The 22485-nt window shown below is 33.5% G+C and overlaps 6 protein-coding genes across 7 annotated transcripts; 5 read left to right on the top strand and 1 right to left on the bottom strand.

Annotated features, from left to right (window-relative positions):
- The first annotated feature begins 120 nt into the window (after positions 1 to 120).
- On the top strand, positions 121 to 1963 carry LOC128396754 (histone deacetylase 3-like). Its single transcript, XM_053357361.1, has 2 exons — positions 121 to 588; positions 664 to 1963. Exons 1-2 carry the CDS (start codon positions 240 to 242, stop codon positions 1605 to 1607), a joined length of 1293 nt encoding a protein of 430 aa, XP_053213336.1. The 5' UTR covers positions 121 to 239; the 3' UTR covers positions 1608 to 1963.
- A 364-nt stretch (positions 1964 to 2327) lies between these two features.
- On the top strand, positions 2328 to 3828 carry LOC128396755 (epoxide hydrolase 1-like). Of its 2 annotated transcripts, none has more exons than XM_053357363.1 (2): positions 2328 to 2751; positions 2880 to 3828. In XM_053357363.1, exons 1-2 carry the CDS (start codon positions 2563 to 2565, stop codon positions 3714 to 3716), a joined length of 1026 nt encoding a protein of 341 aa, XP_053213338.1. In that variant the 5' UTR covers positions 2328 to 2562; the 3' UTR covers positions 3717 to 3828. The 2 variants fall into 2 exon arrangements, with proteins under 2 accessions (XP_053213338.1, XP_053213337.1); XM_053357362.1 differs by having other exon boundaries at positions 2331 to 2751; positions 2877 to 3828.
- A 187-nt stretch (positions 3829 to 4015) lies between these two features.
- Positions 4016 to 5573, bottom strand: LOC128396756 (reticulocalbin-2-like). Its single transcript, XM_053357364.1, has 3 exons — positions 5347 to 5573; positions 4570 to 5272; positions 4016 to 4501 (listed from the first exon to the last, which is right to left on the bottom strand). The coding sequence occupies exons 1-3, from the start codon at positions 5441 to 5443 to the stop codon at positions 4333 to 4335; spliced, it is 969 nt and encodes a 322-aa protein (XP_053213339.1). The 5' UTR covers positions 5444 to 5573; the 3' UTR covers positions 4016 to 4332.
- A 171-nt stretch (positions 5574 to 5744) lies between these two features.
- On the top strand, positions 5745 to 8873 carry LOC128396753 (polypeptide N-acetylgalactosaminyltransferase 35A-like). The gene is made up of 9 exons (XM_053357360.1): positions 5745 to 6532; positions 6595 to 6891; positions 6975 to 7055; positions 7140 to 7431; positions 7495 to 7612; positions 7686 to 7838; positions 7921 to 8286; positions 8362 to 8493; positions 8557 to 8873. The coding sequence occupies exons 1-9, from the start codon at positions 6172 to 6174 to the stop codon at positions 8695 to 8697; spliced, it is 1941 nt and encodes a 646-aa protein (XP_053213335.1). The 5' UTR covers positions 5745 to 6171; the 3' UTR covers positions 8698 to 8873.
- A 779-nt stretch (positions 8874 to 9652) lies between these two features.
- Positions 9653 to 12769, top strand: LOC128397012 (tetraspanin-33-like). Its single transcript, XM_053357676.1, has 5 exons — positions 9653 to 10028; positions 10297 to 10500; positions 10830 to 11141; positions 11368 to 11535; positions 12002 to 12769. The coding sequence occupies exons 1-5, from the start codon at positions 9900 to 9902 to the stop codon at positions 12062 to 12064; spliced, it is 876 nt and encodes a 291-aa protein (XP_053213651.1). The 5' UTR covers positions 9653 to 9899; the 3' UTR covers positions 12065 to 12769.
- A 4683-nt stretch (positions 12770 to 17452) lies between these two features.
- LOC128397015 (uncharacterized) lies at positions 17453 to 18328 on the top strand. The gene has a single exon (XM_053357679.1). The coding sequence runs from the start codon at positions 17453 to 17455 to the stop codon at positions 18326 to 18328; it is 876 nt and encodes a 291-aa protein (XP_053213654.1).
- The last annotated feature ends 4157 nt before the right edge of the window (positions 18329 to 22485 follow it).

Genomic DNA, 22485 nt, shown 5'->3' with positions numbered 1-22485 from the left:
AATTAGTATCAATAGAATTTAAATTTAACCGCAAATTTATTGATTAGAATTGGAATTAGTCTTGACTGCCATCTGGTGGCATTGAGACGAATTCTAAAGAGCCTTTTGTTCCCCTGGTGCTGATTTTTGATTGTTTTGATTTTGTTTAATTGTTATGATTGAATTTTGTTGTCAATTTATTTCTTTTACGCTTGTCACTTTATTTATTTGTTAAACTCTCGGAGTTTTTTGTAGTAACTATGAAGGGCTCAGAACGTGATGTCATTTATTTTTGGGACCCTCAGGTTGGAAACTTTCACTATGGTATCGGTCATCCTATGAAACCTCAAAGGATCTCAATGACCCACTCGCTGGTATTTAATTACAATCTACAGAAAAATATGAAAGTTTACAAACCTTACAAAGCGACCTACCATGATCTCGTTCGTTTCCACTCAGAAGAGTATGTACAATTTCTCAAGCGAGTGACGCCTTCCAATGTTGCTGGATTCGCCAAATATCTCGGACAATTCAATGTCGGAGATGATTGTCCAGTTTTTGAAGGTCTTTTTGAATTCTGTTCCAAGTATACAGGAGCTTCTTTACAAGGTGAGCACAATAAGAGAAAATGAAACAAATTTCTAATCTAATTGTAATCTTTTTTATTATCTCATCTCTCTCCAGGAGCCGTTCAATTAAATAATCAATGTTGTGATATTGCTATTAACTGGGCCGGTGGGCTACATCATGCCAAAAAATTTGAAGCATCAGGATTTTGCTATGTTAATGACATTGTGATTGCAATATTGGAATTACTTAAACATCATCCACGAGTCTTATACATAGACATTGACATTCATCATGGTGATGGCGTTCAAGAAGCATTTTATTTGACTGATCGAGTGATGACAGTTTCATTCCATAAATATGGCAACTATTTTTTCCCAGGAACTGGGGATATGTTTGAAATTGGAGCTGAATCTGGTCGCAATTATTCAATCAATGTTCCTTTGAAAGAAGGCATCGATGACAATAATTATGCTACTGTTTTTAAACCTGTGATAGACAAGGTAATTCAACATTATCAACCAACAGCTATTGTACTTCAATGTGGAGCTGATTCATTGGCTGCTGATCGTTTAGGATGTTTCAACCTTTCGATTAAAGGTCATGGAGAATGTGTAAAATATGTAAAAACTTTCAACTTACCTCTTTTGGTTCTTGGAGGCGGAGGATATACTCCAAGAAACGTTGCTCGAGCTTGGACTTATGAAACCAGTATTCTGGTGGATGAAGCGATTTCGAATGAGATTCCTTATTCTGAATACTTTGAATATTTCGCTCCTGACTTTTCTCTGCTTTTAGACAAACCCTGTGGAGATACAACTCATAATGCAAACAGTAAAATTTATCTGGAAACGATTGTCAAGTATGTGCATGAAATACTCAGAAACGTTGAACACTCTCCGTCTGTTCAGATGCAATACACGCCCGGCGATTGGATGGATCCCGATGATGAGTCCGTTGGACCAAGAACAGTCTCTGAACCCGAAGCAGCAAATGAATTTCATGATAACACAGATAAAGAGAAAAGAGATAGAGACAAAGACAAAGAAGAAGAAGATTGATTTCTAATTTAATTATTTTTTCCTAAACCAATCAAACAATCACAACTTTAATCACCCAACAACCACTGACATGTTACAATTTCTTCCAGGTCATATTTTCATCTCAAAATTTCTGTAATATTTTCAACTCATTTTCATTCTGCTGATTTTAATAGCCAATGTGACCTGGATAATTATTTAATTTAACAAATTCACTCTCACTTGTTACCTTTTTGGATGAACAAAAATTATTTCTACTTCAATTGAACCAATCAATACGCTCATGTAATTGTAGATTTTTCTTTGGCTATTTATTATATCGATTAAAGAAACAAAAGGTCATAATTCCAATGATCTAATCCAATTAAACCAACTAATCATTTTATCTCGTCATGACGACAATCTTGACCTTCGGAACGTAAATATCAAAGATTGGATAATTATCTAATCGTTAATAAGCCTCAACTTGTTAATTTTTAATCACTTTCGACTTTTGATCAACCATTTGAATAGTTAATTGAAAATCTGTCAAGTCTTCGATTAGCAACAAGATTATCTGATTTCTAAATTTTCACAATTTAATCAAATTTTAACCATTTGTTTGCTCCTTTTATATTGTATGATTACAAGTTAATTTTATTTTATCGACTTGGCCTTGAGATTAACAGGATATTAAAAAAGAGATGATTATCTATTATTAGGTGTTAATTGTCGATCACATTTATCATATTATTAATTGTAGAAAGTACATCGATTTAGAAACATTTATATGAATTGTAAATGCTAGTAAATGTATTACATTTTCCGTGCTAATCAACTTTTATCTTCTTGTTAAACTATTGATGAGAGTTGGATGTGTTGATTTAGTACTTAATTGAACAATTTACATTGATTGTTAAGCATTTCTAGAGTATCAACATAAAGATTAACTACAAAATTGAAAACCAATTGATTCTCCGATTAAATTGTGCCCAAAATGATATCTTGGTTAATTGAGAAGCTAATTGTTACTCTATTGCCCATTTTCTATGGATCTTTGGTCAATTCAGTGTTATTCTTATTTCATCTTAAAACGTGTTTTAAGAATCTCTTTGCTCCCGATTACTCGAAAAGGCCAAAAGTTCTTGACGATCCCGAAATTCAGCATCACAGTGTTCTAATTAAAGTGAGTAAATATCAGAAAATACCAAAAATGTCACATGGATTAAGCGCCCATGTAATTTTATACAAAATTTTGATTGTTAATACGATTAATTTAGGGTAAAAAATTGATTTTAATTTTACTTTTAGCAGAAAAAATCGATCCATTATGTGACCAAAGGTAATCCCGATGACCCGATAATTGTATTTATTCATGGTTTTCCTGATTTCTGGTATTCTTGGCATCACCAATTGATTGAATTCGGCAGCAAAGGTTATTATACTGTAGCAATCGATCTGCCGGGTTATGGTGAGTCTTATAAATCTCTGGAAAACGGGCGATTTATAATTACCAATGTAGCTGACGAAGTGGCTCAAGTGATCAAAACTATCGTTAAATCCGATGATCAAAAAATTATCCTCGTTGGTCATGATTGGGGAGCTGTGGTCTCTTATTGTATCGCAAGTTTACATGAACAATTGGTGTCCAAACTGATTATTCTGAATGGACCTCATCCAGTTCACTTCAGAAAGTTGATTAAAAGTAATTTAGGTCAATTTCTCAAATCATGGTACATGTTTTTCCTCAATTCACCTTTTTGGCCTGAATTCGCTTTCCAAACCTTTGATTTCTTCATGTTAAAAGTTGCTTTCAGAAAAGGAGATAAATCATTTATATTTAACAATAACCAATTAGAACCATGGAAATACATTTATAGTCAACCTTCAGCAATTAAATCTGCGTTGGGTTATTATCGTGATTTCGTCAAACGAAGTCGTTTCTTGGATCACATTAAACTACCAATTCATCAGAAAATGTTGCTCATCTGGGGCGATGCTGATCGAGCTCTTTCTCCGCAATTGGCCACTCAGATCAGTTCATATGTCGACAATGTCCAACTCGAAATTATCAAAGGTGCAGGTCATTTCATTCAACTCGAACACCCAAAGAAAATATCAAAACTCATCTCCGAGTTCATTAAAGATTAGACTAATCATCTTAATAATTTACCTAAATAATGTTGAATTTACAATTTAATTTACTAAACATTTTTATAATCGTTGATTAATCCAATGAATAAATCTTATTCTTAAAACAGAATGATATTGATCAAACTAAAACTCATTTCGCTAGAAACTTCAGTTTAATCAAAATTCAATGTCCAAGATAATTGTCCAGTTTTTGAAGGACTTTTTCAATTCTGTTCTAAATATACAAGGTGAGCGCAAGATGAGAAATCAACCAAGTCTCTAATCAAAACCCGATTAAAATTACCAATGAAATTTACTTCATGTACATATTTTTATTTTTAGAAGAGATTTACAATTTGAATCGAGTTGTAATCTTATTTATCTGATTTTAATCACTGATATTATTTAGTCAAATTGATACAAAAGCAAATAAGTATAAGAAGTTGATAAGAACTAATTTTCCAAACCGATAAGGGATTTTAAAATTGAAAAATTAAATCTATTAAAACGAATCCAAAGAGTAGAGAGATTTTTACTCTTTGTTTGAATCAAAACTTATTTGAACTCCAGTTAATTGTTGACGAATTTAAGTAGTTGTTGATTGATATAATTTTTGGTTAAATTAGAACCAATATCAGAGTTCATCATGAGGCTTAATTTTATGCAAATGATCACCGAAACTTGTTGCTTCACTGCCAACGAAAACATCATGATGATTAACTATCTCATCAATAGATAATTTTCCATCTGAATTATCGTCACATGTTGACAATAAATGTTCGGCTTCTGAAATGGCAGTTTCTCTGTGAAGATAAAAATTAAGAATTAAAATACTTTTGTAATTAAGAAGAAATTGTTGATAATTATTCACCTGTTATCGGGAACCAACCAAATTAAAACTTCTTTCTTGTCAAGTTTTCCGTCTTTGTCGAGGTCGAAATCATTTTCAAACCTTTCCTTTTCTATAATATAAGTTTCACTAGAAACTTCTGGTACTTTACCATGATCATCACGAATGAATTCAACGAAACTAAGATAACCATCGTTGTCCTTGTCCTTTTTATTCATTGTTATCTCGTGCAAAGCATCGTGCATATGAATGTGATCTTCTGGAGTATAAAAAGCGGAAAACTCGACGACATCTAATCTTTCATCTTTGTTTTTATCAGCGGTTTTGAATAGAATTTTATCCTCACTAATCATTCCATTGGTATCTTTAAATTTTAATTCTTCAGCATCAAAGTTATAATTGATATGTTCATCCCATGAAACGTAACCATCTTTGTCAGTATCTTCTTCGGCAAAACTTTCACTTCCTTCTTCGAAAGCCAGTGATTCAAAAGATCGAATAACCCAATCAATTAATTCATCTTTTTCAACATAACCATTACTATCGGCATCTATTGCTGTTTTCACCAATGTTTTCAGTCTCCTTTTAGCTTCTTCGGGACTTAATTCATCAAATTCGGCTGCTTCTTTCTTACTTCCTAAAATTGCCTGATGATCATATTCAGGGTTGTGAGATCCATCAGTTTCATAATGATGAACGTTTCCATAGCCATCGTCAACTCGTTCTACGCAAAAAAAAAGAAGAAAGATAAAAGAAAATCAAGGATGAAATATGTTTAAAATAGAAAAATATTGTTACCTTTATTCTGAGAGTGAACATGAGCTGAAAGAATCGGATGGAAAACAGTTAAAAGTAGATAAATAAAGATACTTTTTAGATCCATGGAGAGAATCATAAATTGACAATCATATCACAGAAAGAAAGTGATTTCCACGAGAAAAGAGTCAAAAGAAAATCAACAAACCACAAAAGACAATTAAAAAAACATGACTAGAAAATTGAGAAAAACTCTGAACCAAAGTCACTGGTAAATCACCAAATCCTTTTGTCAACATCGCGTTTCCATGACAACGACAAAAGAGAAGCGCCAAAATTAATTTCATCTTTTCAACAGAATTTAAATCAATTAATCTCATTGAGATTCTAAATTTTATCAACAATTAATCTACGGAAATGATGAAATTTCGTCCTTATCAACCATACATATAATTTCAAACTCTCCTCAAAAGTGATTCATTTCTTGCTGTTTGTAATTTAACCTTTTCCTCATTAACAATTGAGTGTTGGCAAGTGAATATTTGAACAGCTGATCATCTTAATAAGATCACCTTGTTTAGTTGTCCTCTTTTTATTAGTTAATTATTTTCTATTTAATCTATTCAACAATTAATTTAATTTATTCTTTTTTCATTAATTCGATGAAGTTACGAAATATGTAAACAGTGTGTTGAAAGATTCTTGGATCATGTGTAGATTTGTGTACAGTTAATTTGTAATCAAATTTTTCTTTTACTTCATCTTCATTTTTGTCTCTTCTCATGTCAATCATTTTACTCAACATTTATTTTTCTTCTTCATGTATATCTAATTACTGTGAATCTCTTTTTTGTTTGTACTTTCACCATGTCTTTAATTACAATCAGAGGTGTTTTTATTAGTATTCTTGGTCTCACATCTTTCCTTTTAATTTTTTTCCTTTATATTTCACCGCCAATTCAAATCGAACGCCATTCACCAACCATTCAAAGTCTTCCAAAAGCCAAACCTGTGATCGATGAACACAATGTTTCCAGAAAATTTGAATCTCATAAATTTATCGATAAAGAAAGACAATCAAACTCAATAAATGATGATCCAGTTGATGATGAACTGGATGTTAAAAAAATCTCCTATGAGATAAATCACAAGGTGACCGATAATAATGTTCCACAATTGTTCATTCCAACCGATGTTTCATCTGATGAAATGGATCTTTTAAAATTAGGTTCGTTTTCTTGTCAAGTTGTTAAGAACTTTGATTGATTTATATATTCTAACCCACCTCAGGTATTGTTCGAAATGAAAATGACCTTAGGCTGAAAAAGGAAGGCCTCAAAAAATATGCATTCAACGCTTTGATCAGTGATAAAATTGGAGATCACCGGAACATTCCTGATACCCGTCATTCGTTGTGTGCCAATCAAACATATTCACCCATTGAATCAATTCCTAAAAGTTCAATTATCATTTGCTTTTATAATGAAGCTTTTTCAGCTCTCTCTCGAACCATAACAAGTGTCCTAAGTCGAACTCAACCAGAGATTGTCAAAGAAATAATTCTAGTTGATGATTTTAGTGACGATAGTTAGTATTTCAAATTGTTCTTCTTTTCTGTTTTTAACAATCTATTGATACAATTATTGATAATAATTTTTCCACTTCGTTAGCTTCACTTAGTGAGAATCTCAAGAAAAAGTTCTCATCCAATGGAGATCTCATTAAATTCCTGAGAACACCAGAAAGAGCGGGTAACTATTAATCTAATTATCTATTAATCTTACTTGTGTTTATTTCTCATTAATCAAAAACAATCAATTCCTTTTTTCTCTCAGGACTCATCAAAGCCAGAATTTACGGTTCGAAATATGCAACTGGTGAAGTTCTAGTTTTCCTTGATAGTCATGTTGAAGTGAATGTTGATTGGCTTCGCCCTTTGTTACAAAGGATACACGATGATAAGAAAATTGTTGCTGTTCCGATAATAGATATAATTAGTCACAATACTTTTGAATACTCGGCATCTCCTTTGGTTCGAGGTGGATTCAATTGGGGTCTACATTTTAAATGGGACTCTATTCCTCGTCATTTATTGAGAAATAGTGAAGACTATGTCAAACCAGTTCCGTAAGTGATTATTCTCTAATCAATAAATTTTGATTGATAATCGATTACCTTTATTACTTTCAGATCTCCAACAATGGCAGGAGGTTTATTTGCAATGGATCGTAATTATTTCAAACAACTTGGTGAATATGATCCAGGGATGGAAATTTGGGGCGGAGAAAATCTGGAATTATCATTTAGAGTAAATATCATTTTCTCGTCCATTCAATTGAAACCATTTCCAATCAATTAACTTTACTAATCACAATTTACAGGTTTGGATGTGTGGTGGATCGATTGAAATTTTACCTTGTTCCAGGGTTGGTCATGTCTTTAGACAACGTCGACCTTATGGATCGCCCACTGGGGAAGACACTCTGACCAAAAATTCACTTCGAGTGGCCAATGTTTGGATGGATGAATATAAGGTAAATTACTTATCGTATAAATAACAATATAAAATCACTTTTTTATTCTAATTCGTTTTGTTTTTCTCATACTAATTATCAGACATATTTTTACAACACCAATAAAAATGCTGATGGAATCGATTATGGCAACATTACAGATCGAATTAAATTACGTGAACGATTAAATTGTAAATCATTTGATTGGTACTTGAAAAATGTTTATCCAGAATTGAAACCACCCGAAGAAGATGCAAAAGAGGAAAAGCGAAAGGACAAGTTAAAATCGTTGGAAAAAAAGTACAGTCGAATGAAAGGAGTTTATAATTTCGTTCGACGAACCTCTAAAATCAAAGGAATTTATCAAATCAGTTTAGCGAAAAATGATCTTTGTATAGAATCTGAAAAGGCAGTTACCACAAAGAAAAGCAGATTAATTCTCAGAAAATGCTCAGATAGTAAAAGACAGGTAAATATCAATATAATCTCAATTAATATAAATGTAATTTTGATTGTATCTTATTTTTCCCTTTCTCACAATTAGATTTGGTATGAAAGTGAAAAGAAAGAGTTAAGATTAGCTAATGGATTATGTCTTGATACTGATGGCGAAACCACATATCTGGCTAAATGCCATGAACAAGGTGAAACTCAAGAATGGAATCATTCATCCAAGGTAATTATCTAATGAAAAAAATTAAAATCTAATTTCTAACATCGATTTCTAATTTAATCATAGGAAAATACTCCACTTTACAATCTAGCGGTTGGTTTATGTCTTGGTGTTCATAAGCCAATTGTAGATGAACCTATTATAATGTCAATTTGTAATAACCATGAATCTGGCCAATGGAATCTCATTTCAATGTTTTCCGACTAACTGATGTACTCAAAAATTGATTCACCTTTCTCTCAAAGATTAGACTGATCATCTTAATAATTTACCTAAATAATGTTGAATTTACAATTTAATTTACTAAACATTTTTATAATCGTTGATTAATCCAATGAATAAATCTTATTCTTAAAACAGAATGATATTGATCCAACTAAAACTCATTTCGCTAGAAACTTCAGTTTAATCAAAATTCAATGTCCAAGATAATTGTCCCGTTTTTGAACTTTTGATCAACCATTTGAATAGCTAATTGAAAGTTTATTAATTGTAGAAAATATATCGATTTAGAAACATTTATATGAATTGTAAATGCCAGTAAATGTATTACATTTTCCGTGCTAATCAACTTTTATCTTCTTGTTAAAATATTGCTTTGAGTTGAATGTGTTGATTTAGTACTTGATTGAACAATTTACATTGATTGTTAAGCATTTCTAAAGTATCAACATAAAGATTAACTACAAAATTGAAAACCAATTGATTCTCTGATTAAATTGTGCCCAAAATGATATCTTGGTTGATTGAGAAACTAATTGAATCGAATCAATCAATATGATCGAAAAAATTTAATCATTGAAAGAACTTTTGTTGATCGAAATTATCTGAATGATCCTACTGTTCTCAGAAAATTATAAAATTAAGTTGGAGATCACTCAACATTTGCTTTCCGAAGACAGGGAATTGGAAAGGTCAATCAAATAATCAATCGAAAACTCATTTCACTAGAAATTCCAGTTGAATTACTTAATTATCACTCCATTGAAAGTCCCCAGTTTTTCTAATCTGTGACTAAACTTCAGTGTTCTTCTTGCCAAATTATCCTTTCTGGTCCGACTTCTCATGTAATTAAAAATCGAATTTCATTTAGTGTTTTGAATTTGGCGCCACAAGAATTTTTTGCTTTTTTTACTTTGGTGATTTGTGTTCATTTATTTTCTTCACCATTTATGTGTTAGGGCTTCTGACAATTAGTTGATTGTCCCATGGATCTTAATTGTTTATCGATGGTTTAGTTGTTAATTTTTCGTATTTACATCATTCTCTCTCCCCTTTTCTGCCTCTGAATCATTTTGTAGATCTTTTAGTTTCCTCTTTTATTCATTTTCTTTCTTTCTCACTTTTTCTACTCTCTTGGTCCTTTTCTGTTCTTCAATAAATCTTATTCTCTACATTCAACTAATTAAATGTGTGCCCGTAGAGGTAGAATACCTCATCATTCCCATCATCTTTATTTACAGAGACGAGATGAGGATTATTCGTACATCAGTCCATGTGTTAAATATTTTCTATTCTTCTTCAATCTTATATTCTGGGTGAGTAGAAAAGCCTTTGATTTCTTTTCATCCATCGATTGTGTCTGGTTATCACTATTTTTCTTTCTTTTTCTTTCTTTTCTCTTTGTTTTGGGTTGACCCTCATTCTGCTGCTGCCTTTGTTCAGCAATACACTTTAGTGTATATGCGTTAATAAATTTGTTTCTTTTTGTGATATTCTCTCTCTGTGGTTTTTTTCTATCTCTTCAATCTTTTAATTGTCTTTAATCATTTCTTTCTTTCTCTCTTTTACTCTCTATTATTTTAGCTCATTGGTGGTACACTGATAGCCTTAGGTGGATGGTCTTTCCTGGAGGAATACCCGGAAACTGATTTGAAAAAATTTGAAGGTGTATTAGATTTATTTATACATGTATCTTTGGCTCTCGTAGTCCTTGGAACTATCGTTTTCTTGATGAGTTTTGCTGGATGTTTGGGAGCTTTAAGAGAAAATTTATGTTTCTTAAAATTGGTAAGTTAAAATAAGATAACCATCTTTCTAAGCCTAATTACCAGTGAAATTTAAATTCATGTGAATTTATGATTAGTCTTTTTCATCTGTCAAAAAAGGGTCAATGACTTGATGTTTGATATTTTATTGTTTTTCCTTCTCTAGTTGCCCTTATTTCTAATCCAATTTAAAATCTGTCAAATGTAATTCACACATTAATCTATACGATTTAGTTATATTATTGTTAATCTATTTGGGTGTTTGCTGTTACCAGAACGTCATTTCCCAAACATAACATTTCAAGATCTTTGATTTTATTATTAATTTTTTTTCTTCTCTTTTTTTTTCAGTATTCATTGATGTTACTACTCTTATTCATCGGTGAAATAGTTCTATCAACTGTTGCATTCATCTTTCCCAACACTGTTTCTTATTTCCTGAAAGATAAACTCTCAAAAGATCCCATCATGAAGTATAGAGAAGATACCAACCTGCAAAACCTGATTGATGTTATGCAGATGAACTTTAAATGCTGCGGTATATCAGACCAGGGGTACAAAGATTGGAATCGTAATATTTATTTCAATTGTAATGAATCAAATCCAAGTCCAGAAAGATGTGCTGTGCCTTTCAGTTGTTGTCGAAATAATAAAAACTTTGATGTAAGTTGTCAGGCTGGTAAAAAGCTCATAACAAAACCCAAACCTATGTTATCACCCCAATATTATTGTTTTTTTGTTTCCCGTTTTAAACTTCCTTTAGATTGATGATGAATTGGTTTTTACTCTTCATTGCCAAAACAATTTCCCCTTACAAGCAATTAGTTATCTACAATTTGCAATGGTGTTTATTTAAACTGATCTAATTTTTCTTCTGTTTATTTTACAGAGTGGTTTGATTAACAGTATGTGTGGTTACTCCTTCCAGAATGTATCCTCGGTGGTTCAAGTAAATAGATTCATCTACACTCGAGGTTGTATAGAAGCAGTGACGGAGCTTTTCGAGAAGAATATGAACTACGTTGCTGGAATTTGTCTCGCGTCAGCGGTTGTCCAAGTACGTTGAGAAAAGATTTCTATCTAACCTTTTCTACATGTCATTTTTCCCCGTTATTTTCATCCTTTAATTAACAACCGTCATGATAATGGTCAGTGTAATTGTCAAAGAGATAAATAGAAGTCATTGTTTGAGGGAAAAAAGATTAAGCTGTTAATCTTTAACAATTTAACCAAGCGTTCAATGACATTGATCATAAACTGCTGAAAAGATTTTAATAATATCCTGTTAACTTTGATTCTCAACTTGTCAATGGGTGGATTCTCTGATTATAATGCTGGTTACTACGGAAGTTATTCCCTCAATTCCATCATCTCATTTCTACCCCTTTTCCATTTTGAATCTTTCTCTTTATCTCTTCACCTACACTCTCTTTTTTATCATGCGTGTTTTTTGTATCCGTATTTCCAACCAGGAACCCAAACTGTTTGCACTTTGATTACTAATCTATTGTCTTTTTTTACAGTTATTAGCAATGTTTTTAGCTCGTTCCTTGCAAGGACAAATAATGGCGCAACAAAGTAGATAACGTTAACTTTTCTCGGACACTCTTTCATTATGAAGCAACAACATCAACATACCTTGAGCAAAATTAGCTGAAAATGTGATGTAAAAAAGGAAAATGGACCTTCAACCTCTCATCGAAACTTGAGTAATCCATTGCGGGTATTAATATACACAATTTAAACCTGAGTCTTTCTCGGTTTACTCAGGTTGTGAGAAGTGTTAATTGTGTTTCAGTTTCTTTTTTTCTCGAGAGTTGTTTCGAGAATTTCAATCCTCTCCTGCCAATCACTCTTTGTGAGACTCACTTTCTTTTTCTCATAAAGCCTTTCTCTTTATTCATTCCTCTCCTTCATCATCTTTCATTATTCATAAAATCTTCCATCATTTCATCAATTCTCATCCATCATCTTCATTATCATCATAATCTTTCTCTCTCATTGTAAACTTTCTTTCTTTCTCTTTCTCTCTCCTTCTCTCTCTTTCTCTTTCTCTCTTCACAATCTCAATAACGTATTACCCGATTGTACTTAAAACCTTTCAAATTTTTTTCGCTTTTTCTACGACAAATGAACAATTCACTCTTTTTATTGTAAAATGATTTTTCTAATCGGGAAAAATTGTTTCATATCTATAAATATATATCTCTTTGATGCTGAAAACAAATATACATTTGTATCTATGAAAAGTATGCATTAAAAAACTTTCCTCTCGCAGGAATAATCAACAATATTGATAATTAGCTTTTTCTCTTAATTTATCAACAACAAGGTAATCAATTCTTTAACTTTTGCAATTTGAACCAGTAGTAGTAAAACTACACAGTTGAGCACACTTTTTTTCTGTTTTCTCTTTCTTTTTCTCTTTCTTTTGTCTTTCTTTTTCCCTTTCTTTCTCACACTCAAGCACACTTGTAATTGAGAAACAACCTGTTTCTTTTTTTCTCTTTCTTTTAAAGGGAAACCCCAAGGTCAACAACTTATTACTCAAAACTTGTTTCTCTTTCTTTTCTCTTTCTTTTTACTCTTCCGTGTTGAAGTATTGAGGCCTCTTATAGGTCATTAACTTTTCGAGGGAAAAATTAATTTTATTGGAAAATTGAATTGTGGGTTAATTATTAGGGTTACAAAGACGAGCATTACACCAATAGATAGGGGAAAACCTGGGGAACAATACCTATGTTTTAGAAATTACAAATTCGATGGATTTGACCAAAATTCATGCTCCGACTGAACTAAGTGAAAATGTTGAAAAAGATACAAATTACGTTGCAGAAAGCGTCTTCCTAATGTTAAATGCAACATAACAGGATATTTCCTTATTGCCTTGGCCAATTGAGTGTAGAAGTAAACTGACGCTCGACTCATATCAAATTCCCTAGTACAAAAAGCTACCCAAGCTCCTCGTCGCTGAAACTGTCGTTGGTGTATCAATAAACATATACCAATCCTATTCATTATCCTGATCCGTAGATTATCTGTGCTAGCCTCAGCTGTTAGTAATCGCCTAATTGTAACTTGAGTCTCTTCCAATGTTCGTGGGGTTACAAATGGTTCGAGAGTAAGCGAATCTGAACCTTGACGAATATTACTCCTCTGTTCCTGACCGAATAATTCGACTTGCCGTGGTGTTGGTCTCAATCTTCTGGTGGATGATGCGGAAGTTGAACATGATAAGGTACTGGATTCCACAGACATATTTGAATCTGATAAATTGGATGGAGTTGGAGAGCTGGTTCTCGATGGAGCTTCAGGCATAACAAAATCCACATCCTCCGGATCATCATTTCCTGAGTCACTTGCCTCGGACTCAACTACAAATTCAGGTTGAACTTCACAAAGGGGCTGTTGGGGATACAAAGAGTCATATGATGGTGGAGCTTCATATGGTGGTGGAGATTCAGCTGCTGATGGTGGAGATTCAGCTCTTGATGGTGGATGGATAGCATTATAGACAGATAGTGGAGGTGAAGAGAACAATGGTGGTGATGACGCTATTGTTATTGGTGACCTTGATGATGGACCTGGAGTTGGATTATCCAAATCTTGTGGGGTGTCATTGTAATGTATAGCGGGATCAGGTAAACCGAAATTGTTGAAAATTGTCGCAAGCTCAGCTGTAACTGATTCTCGGTGTGATGATTGGCGGTCAAGAGGGGTATCATTTATAATAGAAAGGATAGAAGCTACCAATACAGTAAGCTGCACTTGAGAAAGACTAATTTTATACATGATGATGAACTTGTTGCAATATAAGATTTTCTTCAAAGTTGAAACGTACACTAACTTGATTCCTAACCTGTTCATCTCTCAAATTGACCTGCTACACCTGACGCGATTCAGTGAAATCTTCAAGATGGTGAGCGGTAAATATGAATAGAGGCTAATTGGTCAATTCATCCTGTGTATGTCGTAGAGACTTGAGATTGGTATCAATGGATAGCTAATGGAAAGTACTATTGGTCGAACATATTCAATGTATCAGAATTGATGGTGGCTCCCTGAATGTCGGTTGGACATTTGTACCTTGGCTGTGTATGTCGTAGAGACTTGAGATTGGTATCAATGGATAGCTAATGGAAAGTACTATTGGTCGAACATATTCAATGTATCAGAATTGATGGTGGCTCCCTGAATGTCCAACATGGTTGGACATTTGTACCTTATGCTGTATGTCGTAGAGACTTGAGATTGGTATCAATGGATAGCTAATGGAAAGTACTATTGGTCGAACATATTCAATGTATCAGAATTGATGGTGGCTCCCCTGAATGTCCAACATGGTTGGACATTTGTACCTTTGTGTGTATGTCGTAGAGACTTGAGATTGGTATCAATGGATAGCTAATGGAAAGTACTATTGGTCGAACATATTCAATGTATCAGAATTGATGGTGGCTCCCCTGAATGTCCAACATGGTTGGACATTTGTACCTGTGGCTGTGTATGTCGTAGAGACTTGAGATTGGTATCAATGGATAGCTAATGGAAAGTACTATTGGTCGAACATATTCAATGTATCAGAATTGATGGTGGCTCCCCCTGAATGTCCAACATGGTTGGACATTTGTACCTTTGGCTGTGTATGTCGTAGAGACTTGAGATTGGTATCAATGGATAGCTAATGGAAAGTACTATTGGTCGAACATATTCAATGTATCAGAATTGATGGTGGCTCCCCCTGAATGTCCAACATGGTTGGACATTTGTACTGCTGGCTGTGTGTCGTAGAGACTTGAGATTGGTATCAATGGATAGCTAATGGAAAGTACTATTGGTCGAACATATTCAATGTATCAGAATTGATGGTGGCTCCCTGAATGTCCAACATGGTTGGACATTTGTACCTGCTGTGTGTGTCGTAGAGACTTGAGATTGGTATCAATGGATAGCTAATGGAAAGTACTATTGGTCGAACATATTCAATGTATCAGAATTGATGGTGGCTCCCCTGAATGTCCAACATGGTTGGACATTTGTACTGCTGGCTGTGTATGTCGTAGAGACTTGAGATTGGTATCAATGGATAGCTAATGGAAAGTACTATTGGTCGAACATATTCAATGTATCAGAATTGATGGTGGCTCCCCTGAATGTCCAACATGGTTGGACATTTGTACTTTAGCTGTGTATCGTAGAGACTTGAGATTGGTATCAATGGATAGCTAATGGAAAGTACTATTGGTCGAACATATTCAATGTATCAGAATTGATGGTGGCTCCCCCTGAATGTCCAACATGGTTGGACATTTGTACCTTTGGCATTGTAAGTCTTATGGACTTCTCACGGCCAGAGTACGATGCAGACCTTGATTCTTTTATTTTAAGCTACAGCAATTATTCAATCTAATGATCATCTTAATAATTGCTAAATTTCATGTTAAATAAATATACACCTTGAATTTCCACCTGCAATTAAGAGGCCCAGATAGTTATTTTTATTGTGTAATGATAATTTGAGTACATGAATGTTAGTAAAATGTTCTTGAACCAGTTATCAAGAGAACATAATTAAGAAATCATTATTTATGAAAATAACGTGAAGCTCTACTATGAATTGTTTCAATGAAGGACACACTGAGAGGCCAAGATAATTATCTTATTTAAAATACATACTTTGTGTTCGAGTGATTGTAATTAAAAACGTTCTTGGAAGAACAATTGAGAGTCTCATGATAATTAAAAATCATTATCCATGAGATTACTTGAGGCCCTACTATAATTATTTTACTTAAATGCTTTAAGAAGAATAGATAATTAATTTATTCAGTACGTTATTCTTTGTAGTCAAGTTCAAGTGCAATTAAAAGTGTTCTTGAAAAAGTAATCAAGAGGCCCACAATAATTAGAATAATCATTGTTTATGAAATTGCTTGAGGCCCTGCTATAATCAGCTTTACTGAAGGACACAAGCAGGGAGCTAAGGCAAGACGATCGTATATAAATGGAAGAGGATTCAAGTGAATTTTCATCAGTCTTCAAATCTTTAACAACATAATAAGATTCAAGTTAAATCTTTCGTTTTCATCGTTGTTCCATCAACAGTTTATTATTCAGACTTTTCACGTCTATTTGTTATTCAACCACATCTTTAGTTCTTCTTACCAAAGTTTTCATCTCAATTCAAAGGTAATTAATGTCTGTTTCGTACTTCAGTTCTCTCAAACTAGTGCAAATCGATCGAGCTTCGATCAACCAAGGGCTCAAACGACCCTTGAATCTTGCTGACTTCAACATTAGATCAAGTGATTTCCTTTCAATAGTTAAGTTACTTGATCGCGAATCAAAAGAAAAGTTTCTTAGAGCAATAATTTCTTTTGATATACAAACGTCTTCAATTAAATTCAACAACAGGAAGTTTTTTAGCTCACTTGAAGGAGTGAGAATTGACCACCAGGCCAAAATTCATCAAATTTTCTTAAACAAATTTTATTTGATTTAAGATGAAAATTATTTCGACTACCATTTCAACCAACAAGGTCTCCAAAGGTAAGGGTCCTTTAGCTCCAACCAAGGACTCCAGCTTTAAGAAACATTTGGATGGAACAAAGAAGAAAATGAAGGCAAAACCAATCGTCTGTCAATGTCAACATTTATTATTTATGTTAAAAAAAATTCATGTAAAACTTGAACATAAATTGTTGAATTGTAAACTCTGTTCATCATTTACCGATGATCAGAGTATTTTTTCTCATATTACTACAAAATTAATTATTTGTAAAGCCCATTGTAACGAATTTTCTGATGTGAAACTTTGGGCTTTAAAATGTAACCATTTAAAACTTATTATGAACAAGTGTAAACTCCATTCAGCTTATCTCAAGATGATGAGACAAAAGCTGAAAATCGATTAATGATTTTAATAAAATTATGCTTTAATCATATTTTTTTCTCTCTTTTATCAATTATTATAGATGACCCGAAATATTACACCCGCAATTGAAAACTGGGGTTCTAAGATGACTGGCTGTCTTAGAACCTATTCAATTATGAAACAAGAATTGAATAGAATGATGTCCTGTATAGACTTGAACGAGAGGTGGTTTGATGCTGTCAAAGATGGATTTTTCCGGTTCAAAGACGCTGACTACTTGCAGTGTTTTTGTTGTGGACTTCAAATCGCGTTCGAATTTCTGGACGAAGACGTTGTAGCTCTTCACGCTAGCTTCAGTCCTTCTTGTAGCTTTGTACTCAAGAAAGAACCCAACTTGATGCACAGGATTGAAGGCGATTTACATCGATATAGTGATGCGGTGCAGATGCAAGAGATAGATGATGAAACGTCTATATCTCTACCGATATCTTCTCTTGTCCGTTCAACAGATGGACAAATACTTCAAGTTTTCTCGGAGACAAAAATCCTTAATCCAGAGAAAGTTTTCCAGCTTTATCAACTAAGGATAAATCGTCACTGGTCATTCGCTGGATCCAGATTGACTCCAAGGCAGAGGGATTGGTTCGTCGAGAGTGGATTCTTTTGGACCGGTTCAAATAGAATAGTCCAGTGTGCTTTCTGTCGGTTGGCTATTGATGGTAAGCTGAGTAAACTTCCAGGGGAGGTTCATAACCATTTTTCTCCAGATTGTCCATACGCAAACAAGGATAGTTACGAGGCCGAGAGACACCTTTGTTGTGTTTGTCTTTTCAAGACAACACAAGTTTTATATTCACCATGTAATCATTTAGCTGTCTGTTGTAGCTGTGACAGCACTTTGAAACGACTTGGGCAAGAAAGTTGTCCAATATGTCGTCGAAATGTCCAATGTCGGATCAAAGTGATCAGACCTTAATTATGTATAAAACTTTTTTTATAACTAAATAAAAATTTTTCAACAATCAAACTTTGTGTTTACTAACTCAATAACTCAAATGAAGGCTACGGAAATTAATTACGGCTTTTCTCTTGGGATAAAGTAATCTTATCAACATTCAAGTTGAACAAAGAAAATATATTAGATTAGCATCTAGATCAAGTTTAGCATCATAAGGAATCTGTTCAAGGAGGAGTAATTGATCCTGATTACACAGATCAAGGTTATACAATCATAGTGATTATGAGAAAAAAAAGAGGGATGGAAATAACTCAGTGCTGAAAAATTCACTCCCCTAATCATGAATGAGGTGGAAGCTCTAATTGAAACTAATAGAAGAGAAAGTGGGCTGGGCTCTTCTGGACTTTAAGAGTATAAAAGGAGTACTTTGAAGCATAATTTTCATTCAATACTTGATCATCAAACCATCAACTTGATAAAAATGACTTCAAATATTCCTGACTCTCCTGCTTCTCCTGAAACTCCTACTCAACGAGTTCTTCCATGGCGAGCACGACAGAGTACATCGTCTGCGAGCTTTGAAGACCGTTTCCAACAACTGTTTTGTGTTGAAATATCTCCAAAGCTTTGGTTGACTGTACAACGAGCCAAATCATCAAATGGACAAACGTATGTTGATATTCGTCGGAGGATGGAGCGAGTCATCAATGGCGTCAAGACTCAAATACCGACAAAGCTTGGATTGTTTCTTCGATATAATGAATTTGAGTCATTGAAAGAAAAGTTGAACAACACAAATGAAGGCAATCGTGAATTTGAGCTGAATCTAAATGGTGGACGAGAGATATCATGCAATGGACAGCAGATTGGAGCAGTTGAAATTCGATTGAAGGCTGGAGCAAAGGAAACGTGTATCCGTCTCGAAAAAGATGAAATCATCAAGGTTGCTACTCATTCAATCCCTGATCAGGTTTTTGCCGCAATGCAAGAGATTATTTGGGAATGAATCTATAAACATGTAACCCAACATTTCTGAATTTTGATTATGTATCCTTACTAACATTTGAATCTATAAACTGTAACCTTATATTTACTCTAATAAATAAAAAGTGAGCTCACTCAATTTTCTCTTTTCTTTTATTTATTTCACGTCGAGACATCAATCATCGTGCATCTAAAGTTGATAGTATAAGAAGTTTACTTATGGCTAACAAGGTTCATTTTACGGTAGATTTCAAGACCTCACTCAAGCTACGAGGCGAGTTGGACTCTGATGAAAATCTTTATCATTTAATGGACAAGATATGGACTGGTTTTAGGAGACTCAAGATTCCTTTTACAATTAACCACCATGATATGGACAAGATTGTTTTGATTATCAACTATCAAGATTATTATTGTAATGAAAAAGAAATTGTTCAATTTATGGCCAATATTTTCTGTTTAAAGACTGAAATGATCTATTAAAGATTTAAATCAATAATCCAATTATCAGTTTATTTCTCGTGTTATAATGATGTTGTTGAGTATTGTTTCGATAATGTTATTAGTCTTGACTTTATTAATATTGAGAATTATACTAGTAGATTTTTACAAGACTAAAGATTTGAAACTAGCCTGAAGCATGCGCACAAGCAAACATGATAATTTACAATATAAGCAACTGCTTTTGTCAGTTTAGTAATAGTCATGTTTGAGTGCAGTGAATGTGGAGTTTCATTCAAGAAATTCAAGTCTCTATTTATTCATAAAGAACAGTGTAGTTTATTGAAATGTTCAAAATGTAAGACAAGGTTTAAAGATAAAGAAATGTTCATTGAACATGTTATCAAATGTAAAACAATTGTCTCTACTCTTGGTGACGTAGCTACTTTTCGATTACATAAATCAGCTTATAGAGGTGTCCTTGAAATTTATGTTAAACTTGGTTCATGGTCATCTCTAGAGAACCTGTTTACAGCTGAAAGGCAAAACATAATTAATCTCATCAGCCATGTGATTGGAAAAATTGGATCAATTAAAACTCAACTTTGTGTTCTAATCAAGTTTATTAAACAAAAACCAGATGGCGATACGGATTCTACTGAAATTTATAAAATTTCTCAGAGTGAACCTTTAACTCATTCTTCACAAATTGAAAAAATGATCACTAAATGGATAGAAAACCTTGAATTGGTGGTTGATCAGTTCACACAACGTGGAAGTGGATGGGTACTTCAGACAGTCAAGATGTTGGAAATTAGAGTAGGTAAGCTAAAAGAAAATAGTGGTGGTTGTTCAAGTGTTAAATTACCACTAAACTTGATCCGTAAAAGGAGCTTGGTATCGCCAGTTTGTAAGTCTCATTGCTTCAAGTGGGCCGTTCTCATAGCTCTTCATCCTCAGGCAACACATAGACAAAGAGTCTCTAAATATAAAAAATTTGAAAATGGTACAAGTTTAGAGATATTGATCCAATTACACCCTTCTCTCAAATCAATCGTTTTGAGAAGCGGAACAATGTTTCTATCAATGTATACACACTGACTTTGTGTAAGAAACCCAAAGTTGTTCCTTTGAAAATCAACAAAGATAGAAAGACAAGTCACATTAACCTGTTTCTCTTCAATGATCATTACTTTCACATCACTAACTTTAACGGATTCATGATGAACAACAAGTCATGGGAAAGATTCTTTTGTTATTCTTGTCTTTCTGGCTTCAGAGATCAGTCCTCACTAACCAGGCATGAAAGCTTTTGTGGTGACAATTCAGCTCAAAGAACCATTCTTCCAGGTACAGAAAATGTTCCAAAAACATGTGAGTTTACTCGTGCGGAAAAGTCAATTTCTTATCCATATGTTATTTACGCTGACTTTGAAGCCTTGGTGATAAAGAGTGAAAATGCATTAGGTGCCAGCACATTTGAATACCAAAAGCATGAAGCTTGTTCATTTGGCTGGGTTGTTGTTGATTGGACAGGTAAAATTCTGTTCAATAAATTCTATCGAGGTGATGACGCAGCAGAGAATTTCATCAGAAGCCTTTACAATGTACAAGCGTCCATCAACCTTGATCTAATGAGGAGAATAAAGCCACCAATTCTAACATCAGAAGAAAGAATCATTTATGAACTTGCTGACATTTGTCATGTTTGTTTACAGCCACTTTTCCAAGACAAAGTTTTAGATCATTGTCATCTAACTGGTAAGCTCCGTGGAGCAGCTCATAATCTGTGTAATCTGAAACTTAGATTACCAAATCGAATACCAGTCATCTTTCATAACTTGAAAGGCTATGATGCTCATTTAATTATGAAAGGAATCAAGTCAAATCAAGTGAAAAAGATTTCTGTAATCCTACAGAATAGTGAAAAGTATATTGCCTTTTTCATGGATGATTTCATTTTTCTAGATAGTCTCGCTTTTCTTCTATCCAGCCTTGATACATTAGCAAACAATTTACCAGATGAAGATAAAACGAAATATTTATCACAAATGTTCAATAGCTCGGATATACCTCTACTTTTATCAAAAGGGTGTTTACCTTATGAGTATATGGACTCTTGGAGTAAATTTGATGATGTCAATTTACCTTCAATTGATAAATTTTATTCACATCTATGTCGAAAAACAATAGATGAATCAACATATTCAAATTTACAAAGGATATGGAATCATTTCAATTGTCAAAACCTTGGCGATTTTCATGACATTTACTTGAAAGTTGATGTCTTACTTTTAGCGGCAATATTTGAAAACTTTAGATTCACAAGTTTGAAACAATTTGGCCTCGATCCTTGTCATTATTTCTCTACACCAGGTCTCACTTGGGACGCTGCTCTCAAAGCAACAAAAACCAAACTTGATTTATTAACAGACATTGACATGATCCTTATGATTGAGAATGGGATTCGAGGAGGAATTTCTTGTGCAATGACAAGACATGTTGTTGCCAACAATCCTCTCTCTGAGAACTATGATTGTAATAAACCAAACTCATACATTACTTTTCTGGATGTGAATAACCTTTATGGTTATGCTTTGAGTGATAATTTACCGATGAGCAACTTTGAATGGGTCCCTTCTGAATCTTTCGATCAAGTAATTGAATCAATAATGACTGGACAAGATTCAGATACAGGATACATTTGTCAAGTTGATTTGATCTATCCACAACATTTACACGATCAACAT

The sequence above is a fragment of the Panonychus citri genome, unplaced genomic scaffold, assembly GCF_014898815.1.
Source record: "Panonychus citri isolate SS breed McGregor unplaced genomic scaffold, ASM1489881v1 Contig00028, whole genome shotgun sequence".
Taxonomy (NCBI): domain Eukaryota; kingdom Metazoa; phylum Arthropoda; class Arachnida; order Trombidiformes; family Tetranychidae; genus Panonychus; species Panonychus citri.
The sequence above is the reverse complement of the archived record's forward strand: the minus strand, read 5'-3'. Positions and strand labels throughout refer to the sequence as shown.

Coding starts and splice junctions, on each gene's coding strand:
- LOC128396754 (XM_053357361.1), top strand. CDS start 240: ATGAAGGGCTCAGAACGTGATGTCATTTATTTTTGGGACCCTCAGGTT. Junction 589..663: donor TACAGGAGCTTCTTTACAAG/GTGAGCACAATA, acceptor ATCTCTCTCCAG/GAGCCGTTCAATTAAATAAT.
- LOC128396755 (XM_053357362.1), top strand. CDS start 2,563: ATGATATCTTGGTTAATTGAGAAGCTAATTGTTACTCTATTGCCCATT. Junction 2,752..2,876: donor ATCACAGTGTTCTAATTAAA/GTGAGTAAATAT, acceptor TTTTACTTTTAG/CAGAAAAAATCGATCCATTA.
- LOC128396756 (XM_053357364.1), bottom strand. CDS start 5,443: ATGATTCTCTCCATGGATCTAAAAAGTATCTTTATTTATCTACTTTTA. Junction 5,273..5,346: donor TGTTCACTCTCAGAATAAAG/GTAACAATATTT, acceptor TTTTTTGCGTAG/AACGAGTTGACGATGGCTAT. Junction 4,502..4,569: donor TGGTTGGTTCCCGATAACAG/GTGAATAATTAT, acceptor TTATCTTCACAG/AGAAACTGCCATTTCAGAAG.
- LOC128396753 (XM_053357360.1), top strand. CDS start 6,172: ATGTCTTTAATTACAATCAGAGGTGTTTTTATTAGTATTCTTGGTCTC. Junction 6,533..6,594: donor AATGGATCTTTTAAAATTAG/GTTCGTTTTCTT, acceptor AACCCACCTCAG/GTATTGTTCGAAATGAAAAT. Junction 8,494..8,556: donor AATGGAATCATTCATCCAAG/GTAATTATCTAA, acceptor ATTTAATCATAG/GAAAATACTCCACTTTACAA.
- LOC128397012 (XM_053357676.1), top strand. CDS start 9,900: ATGTGTGCCCGTAGAGGTAGAATACCTCATCATTCCCATCATCTTTAT. Junction 10,501..10,829: donor ATTTATGTTTCTTAAAATTG/GTAAGTTAAAAT, acceptor TTTTTTTTTCAG/TATTCATTGATGTTACTACT. Junction 11,142..11,367: donor GAAATAATAAAAACTTTGAT/GTAAGTTGTCAG, acceptor TTTATTTTACAG/AGTGGTTTGATTAACAGTAT.
- LOC128397015 (XM_053357679.1), top strand. CDS start 17,453: ATGACCCGAAATATTACACCCGCAATTGAAAACTGGGGTTCTAAGATG.